The 6,889-nt window shown below is 39.9% G+C and overlaps 1 protein-coding gene and 1 long non-coding RNA gene across 6 annotated transcripts in view; one reads left to right on the top strand and one right to left on the bottom strand.

The window, feature by feature from the left end:
* The window catches only part of pdxdc1 (pyridoxal-dependent decarboxylase domain containing 1), a 34,557-nt gene that overhangs the window by 14,318 nt on the left and 13,350 nt on the right, over window positions 1-6,889 (top strand). For all 5 annotated transcript variants that reach the window (XM_019892033.1, XM_019892066.1, XM_019892050.1 and 2 more), the window contains 4 exons: window positions 2,860-2,920; window positions 4,324-4,394; window positions 5,134-5,239; window positions 5,446-5,620. In XM_019892033.1, coding sequence (XP_019747592.1) covers window positions 2,860-2,920; window positions 4,324-4,394; window positions 5,134-5,239; window positions 5,446-5,620 — 413 coding nt within the window. The remainder of the gene's footprint in view (window positions 1-2,859; window positions 2,921-4,323; window positions 4,395-5,133; window positions 5,240-5,445; window positions 5,621-6,889) is intronic.
* LOC109528995 (uncharacterized) overlaps window positions 1-6,889 on the bottom strand; it is a 17,135-nt gene that overhangs the window by 5,972 nt on the left and 4,274 nt on the right. Inside the window, exon 2 of the long non-coding RNA XR_002170762.1 lies at window positions 186-193. This is a non-coding gene — a long non-coding RNA (uncharacterized LOC109528995). The remainder of the gene's footprint in view (window positions 1-185; window positions 194-6,889) is intronic.

The raw sequence follows: 6,889 nt of genomic DNA, 5'->3' as shown, positions 1-6,889 counted from the left end.
ATATATATATATACACACACACACACACACACACACACACACACACACCAGTATATATTATTTTTTGTCCCTTTATTGGATCTTTAAATCAAATTCAATTGTATTGGGATTTTTGTTCAGGATGCTCATGGTCAATAACCCCATCACTACGCACCGAAAACTACAAATGAAGTTCAGCAGAAAACTGATTCTCCTGCTTGAGTCTCTTGGACTCCTTTCGGCTTGGTGTTCTTCCATTGCTGAGTTTATTTCAAAATATTATGAAAATAAGACTATACACACTTCTCACAAACAACTTCCTTGAAAAACAGACTGAGCTTTTCACCATCCAGTACATTATGTAAGACATAAACATTTGTTAATAATAATTTAGATAACCTGACAACACCAGCCACACTTAATAAATTATTCATGACCCTGATGAGAGGCACCCCACACACACCTCTTTTGAACCCAACCCAAGCATGATCTCGATTGGATGCAATCTGTGATGGGTGGTTTCTCTTGGGAGGGAGGAGAAATCAAGTGACTGTTCCCCACGTGCATTTGTTCACACCGCCATTCTGGCAGGATGGGAGCGATATTGGCAGGTGTCAGATTTAAAATGGAGAGCAGTGATACAAAAATGTATTATCAGTCAACATTCTGCCCAAGTGAATTCACATTTTCACTTTGATTAAAATGGAAATGATGACCAACTTGCGCAAGCTAGACAGGTTGGATATTATGAGAACTCAGTCTCACACCCAAACTCCACATTCACAATCCTGATTGACAAGAACAACTGAATGACCCAATCAACTCGATTTAGTTACTTGTAGGGCGGCACTGTGACCATTTGGTTAGCATGTCCGCCTCACAGTTCAGAAGTACAGGGTTCAATTCCGTCTCCAGCCTTCCTGTGTGGAGTTTGCATGTTCTCCTCGTACCTGCGTGAATTTTCTCCGGGTACTCCGGTCTCCTCCCACATTCCAAAAGCATGCATGGCAGGTTAATGGAACACACTAAATTGTCCCCGCGTGTGATTGTGAGTGCGCATGGTAGGTTCCAGCACCTCTGCTACCATTGTGAGGATAAGGGGATTCGAAAATCAATGAATGGATGGTTACTCATAGCACTTGTAGTTCCCAAAAAAGACATCATAGAACAAATGAACCAAATGAAAAATTCACAAAGTCATTGTCACTTCTCTCTTTCAAATGTATCGGCATGAAGCCTACACCAGTGCTTTGACATGGCGTATAAATCCACGGAAAGGTTTTACAAAAGATCACGGTCATTTATTGTTGGTTTTCAGCCTTTCTGCTTACATGCAGTGATTTCTCCAGATTCTCTATTTTTGGAATGGACATTCATCCATTTTCAACACCGCTCATCCTGATCGAGGTCGCGGGAAGTTGCTGGACCCTATTATCCCAACTGACTACAGGCAGACTACACCCTGAACTAGTCGACAGTCAGTCGCAGGGCACATATAGCGACAAACGTCCATTCACATCCACATTCACACTGTCACTGAGTGGGATTTTTGGAACGTGTTAGCTATAAAAGTGAATCATTATTATTATTATTTTCATCAGTTCGAGAATTACAGATCTTGTCTTTGTAGTGTATTCAATTAAACATAGGTTGAATCCATCCATCCATTTTCCGATCCGCTTATCCTCACAAGGGTCGCGGGGGGTGCTGGAGCCTATCCCAGCTGTCTTCGGGCAATAGGCGGGGGACACCCTGAATCGGTTGCCAGCCAATCGCAGAGCACACAGAGATGAACATCCATCCACGCTCACACTCACACCGAGGGACAATTTAGAGTGTCCAGTCAGCCTGCCATGCATTTTTTTTGGAATCTGGGAGTACCCTGAGAAACCCACGCAGGCCCGGGGAGAACATGCAAACTCCACACAGGGATGCCGAAGCTGGAATTGAACCCGGTACCTCTGCATTGTGAGGTCGACGCACTAACCACTGGATCACTGGGCCGTGCCCTATGGGTTCAATATGATTTGCAAATCAGTGAATTCTGTTTTTATTTATGTTTAACACAACGACGCAACTTCATTGTAATTGGGTTTGTAGTTTTAAAAAAAAGATCCCGCGCCATACTCTGGCCAATAGCAGACTTGATGTTTTTTTTTTTTCTCTTCCCATTTTAAAACCATCTATGTTGACCTCGCCTCTTCCTATTTTAGTGCTAAGCTAGTGCGTCACATACAGGGAGATGGGATGTGCGATCCAGACATTCCCTACTGACAACATGATGCAATGACCGTTATCACTTGAAAGGGAAAATTCTCATTTGCAATGTTTTCTGTCCTGCCAAAATGGCACGGTTTACATTTGGCATATGCATTGTGGGATGCATGACGTCAATGTCAGCAAGACTGTTGTTGATGTAATCCAGGGACACACACCCTGAGTAGTTGTGTGTCTTGTTACTGAGTCAAGCACTTGATGGTTTGATTCAAAAGTTCATTTAAAACTTGACAACGTTGATCATGAGGTCATTGAAATAGGCAATCACCATTTTTTTTTTTTTTGTGGAGGGGAGTATTGAATACATTAACGATTCATCCGTCCTGTGATTTTCCCCCAAGATAAAGTTGCTGTGTCGTTGGGCTGCTTCTTTTAGACAACAATGGCGTATATAGCTATTAAAAAAAAAACAACCAAAAGAAAACAACCTTCCTTTGACAGTTTCTTTAAAAAAACAAAACCAAAAAAAAAACCCCTTTATGACCCTGATTCCATCCCATCCTGTAAACTGGTCATTATTTCATATACCATACAGTGGTCAAATTGCAGTATGACCATCACTGTCACTAAATCTCAGATGACTGTCTCTTTGTCGCTTGATAGGTGGAGGATGAACTCCACTCTCCTGTGGTGCTGCTCAAGTATTCTCAGGAAATTACTGCAGGTAAGCGGTGTCATCATCTAATATGATGTCCACAAATGTCATTAAGAAAACAACTTTTCCATTCAAAAAAAAAACACAGAACAGCAAGGATATCCTTATTTTAAGTTAAAACAGTAAGAGACCATATGGGTCTTTTTTGGGTTTTTTTCAGGCCAATGACGATTACTAATTGTTAAGGAGGCTGATAACCAATATTTACAGGTGACATTCATTTGCAGTATTAAGGAAAATATCGGCATCAAAATTAAATGGAAAAAAAAAAAACAACTTTTAACTTTGGTGACATGTGATTAAGCAAGTTAAACATGTTGAGTGTTGTTCTTGTACAGGCAGCTTCCACGGTCATTGGCATGACCTGAATTAAATGAACAGGCAAACACGTAAATTGCTCGCTAAAAGATTTTTTAAATATATGTATTAGTTTTCCAAAATGACTGTCACCTATTTCTGTTTTAATTTCAAACAAAAACAAAAGGTACAAGAATTCCCAGTAAAAAAGTCTATTTGGAAAAAGGTAGAATATCAATGCCAATAATCGGCCAATTATTGGCCAAATAATTTTTGTTTACAAACATGGTCCAAGTATTAATTCCTGCTTTGCATTATGTTCTATCATTATTCCCAACAGTTGTCAATAGTTACTGTTGCCATGTCCATGTTGGTACTTTAATTGTCCCTTCTAAAAATGTTTTATCATGCACTCCCCTCCGAAAGAATACGAACAATGAGGCCAATTTCTTCATGACTGCTGTAGACTTGAAAAAAAATATTTGATTATAAAAATAGTAGGAGACAAGCAATCGACATTTCAGTTTGTATTTTCTCTATCTGATACTCAATCAATTGTTTGAACCTATCCATTTTTATGCTAGTAAAACTTTAGGATCGTGTGACTGACATGTTTGTTTTGTCACCCAGGTATGTACAATTACAATTATTATTTCAACAATAAATAGTGCGAAATGTCCATGCTTAGTCTCAGACTTGGCTTTTGCATTTGAAGACGATTTTTTTTAGAGGTATAACCAGTATGGAAACCTGACAGCTATTTTGGGCTAAAAAACAAGTCGTCGTTAACCTGAGAAAAGATGGGAAATCAATCATTCAGCAAAAACAAGTCGTCGTTAACCTGAGAAAAGATGGGAAATCAATCATTCAGCAACAACTTTTAGAGGGCGGGATTGGCATTTTCTTTCAAAGAATTGGGGTGTTTTGTTATAAACAATACTGTACTATCTTTCAAGATACTAAATCCAGATGCAAAAACCTAGAAATATACACTTTTGTCTAATGTTCATCACAAATCCAAACATATACAGCAAAACGAGTCACTTCTCTATTTCTTTTTGAGGGGCATGTATACTGTGATAAACAAATTGAAATCCCTCTGTCCTATTTGTTAGCATCCAGCAGTGGTTCAGTGGATGCTTACTGTGCTGGGGAGAAGGAGGTACTCGATGCAATCAATAGATGGGTATGTGATTTGCTGTGTTATTTGTTTTCATTATTGAATAAGAGGTGGTACAGGGGTCACCAACCTAATGAAGTTGAGCGCTCCTTCTTGGGTACTGATTAAGGCAAAGGGCTACCAGTTTGATATGCCCTATTTCTAAAATACGAAATTATCTCAAATTATGAATGTTATTATCGTGTTTTTATTAATAATTGATAGTCATTTATGTGACAACACACATGTTAATGATTTGTCACAAGGATCAGGAAGGACATGCATATCAATAAACAACACTGTTTCTGTAAAGCTCTGCCCATGATCATGTTCTCTACACCCAATTCCTATGCAGTTGGGACTTTGTGGGAAACAAACAAAACCAGAACTTGATGATTTAATTGAATGCATGACAAAGATATTTAATGTTCAAACAGATTTATTGTTATTTTTTTTTTTAGAAATTACATTATAAATATAAATAGTTTTCATTTATTTATTTATTTTTTAATTAGTGTCCTGCACAACTTCCAGGCCTCATTATGTCTAAATATCAATGGTCAAATGTAGGCGTAATAGTTTTTTGTAGCACTTTCCCACGTGCAAATCATATGAGCTCCCAATTATAAGGGATTATCGCTGTCAAATAAAGAACATGTTCATTGCAAACTCGTAAATTACAATTTTCTTCTGTCGGTTTGTCGCTCACATTATGGTTAATTATATGAGGTGTTTTTTTTTTTTTTTTTTTTTTTTTTAATTGTAGCTTGGCAAGCAGCTTGCCCAGATGGTTCCTGCCAGTGGGGTCGATGTTGTGGAGCTTGAAGATGAAGGCACCTGTGTTCGGTTTAGCCCTCTCCTAACGGCTGCAGGTAACAGAATTGCACATACACACCCTGGCAAGGCTCAATGTGTTTTTATTTGTTATTGCTTGTGGGTAAGCATGACAGTGTTTCTAGTGAGGTTTAAAAAATACCACATTAAAGGGGTGTTTTTGAGCATCGTCGTTCAAGTGTTCATTTTATATTTACACAAATCAACTTAGTGTGCCAATTACACAATTCTTGTTCTTGTACAGATTTAGGAACTCAACCTGAGGATGTTGACAATCTGGTTAAGAAGTTGTTGGAGCTTGTTCCTTTGATGACCTCCACAATGTCCTCCAGACAGGACTTCAAAGAGGAGACCCACCAACGCTCACCCTACCTCAGATACGTAGAAGAGCTTAGCTGGCCAGGCCTCGGAGCCGTCCGGTAAGGCGTAATGCAGGACATTTTTTTAAAGGTGCTTGAAGCGTAGCTACAGTTTTTGCGCAAGAGCATACAGTGTTATACCATGGTTTTACTTCATTTTGATTGGCTCATAAAGTTACTTTGGCGTACAGTATCAGCTGATAATATACACCCTTGGTTCCTGTCCAAAAAAAAATTACACTATTCCATAGCAATCCAGAGCACCGTTTAGCAGGTAGGATTAACACAGCAAGCTTACAAGTCAGATGTTCTGATAGTCAACATGAAGTATTCTGAGGAAAGAAATGAGCAAATGTAAATGAGTGACTCTAATTTAATTTCATTACCTTAACTAAAGTTGGCATTGTTAGAATTTGGACAATTCCGGATCCAATTCCGGCTTCTCAATTCGATTTTGGTTCCTCAGCGTTCTCAATTCCGATTCATGAAGTTTGCATGGTTTAAATGAGGACAAGTCAGATGTTCTGATAGTCAACATGAAGTATTCTGAGGAAAGAAATGAGCAAATGTAAATGAGTGACTCTAATTTAATTTCATTACCTTAACTAAAGTTGGCATTGTTAGAATTTGGACAATTCCGGATCCAATTCCGGCTTCTCAATTCGATTTTGGTTCCTCAGCGTTCTCAATTCCGATTCATGAAGTTTGCATGGTTTAAATGAGGGAGCTAGCCAGTTTATATATATATAAAAAAAAAAATAAAATCCTCGTCTCACCCCTCGGGTGGTGTCCATCCCTCATTCAGCTCGGGTCCTCTACCAGAGGCCAGGAAGCTTGAGGGTTCTGCGCAGTGTCCTTGCTGTTCCCAGCACTGCACATTTCTGGACTGAGATGTCCGATGTTGTTCCCGGGATCTGTTGCAACCACTCATCTAGTTTGGGGGTTTTTGCCATTACCATCTTGTCAGTCTGGATCTGGAAGTCCCACAGGATCTTCGCTCTGTCATTCTCCACCACCTTCGGAGGTGTTTCCCATTTTGACCTTGGGGTTTCCAGTCCATACTCCGCACAGATGTTTCGGTAGACTATGCCAGCCACCTGGTTATGGCGTTCCATGTAGGCTTTCCCTGCCAGCATCTTACACCCTGCAGTTATGTGGTGGATCGTCTCAGGTGCCTCTTTGCACAACCTACACCTTGGGTCTTGTCTGGTGTGGTATATCTGGGCCTCAATGGCTCTGGTGCTCAGGGCCTGCTCCTGAGCAGCCAGGATGAGTGCCTCTGTGCTGTCCTTCAGTCCAGCCCCCTCCAGCCACCGGGGCCGATAATGA

This window comes from Hippocampus comes, unplaced genomic scaffold (assembly GCF_001891065.2).
Source record: "Hippocampus comes isolate QL1 unplaced genomic scaffold, H_comes_QL1_v1.1 scaffold257, whole genome shotgun sequence".
In the NCBI taxonomy this organism is placed as follows: domain Eukaryota; kingdom Metazoa; phylum Chordata; class Actinopteri; order Syngnathiformes; family Syngnathidae; genus Hippocampus; species Hippocampus comes.
Note: the sequence above shows the minus strand (reverse complement) of the source record. Positions and strands in the feature narration are given on the sequence as shown.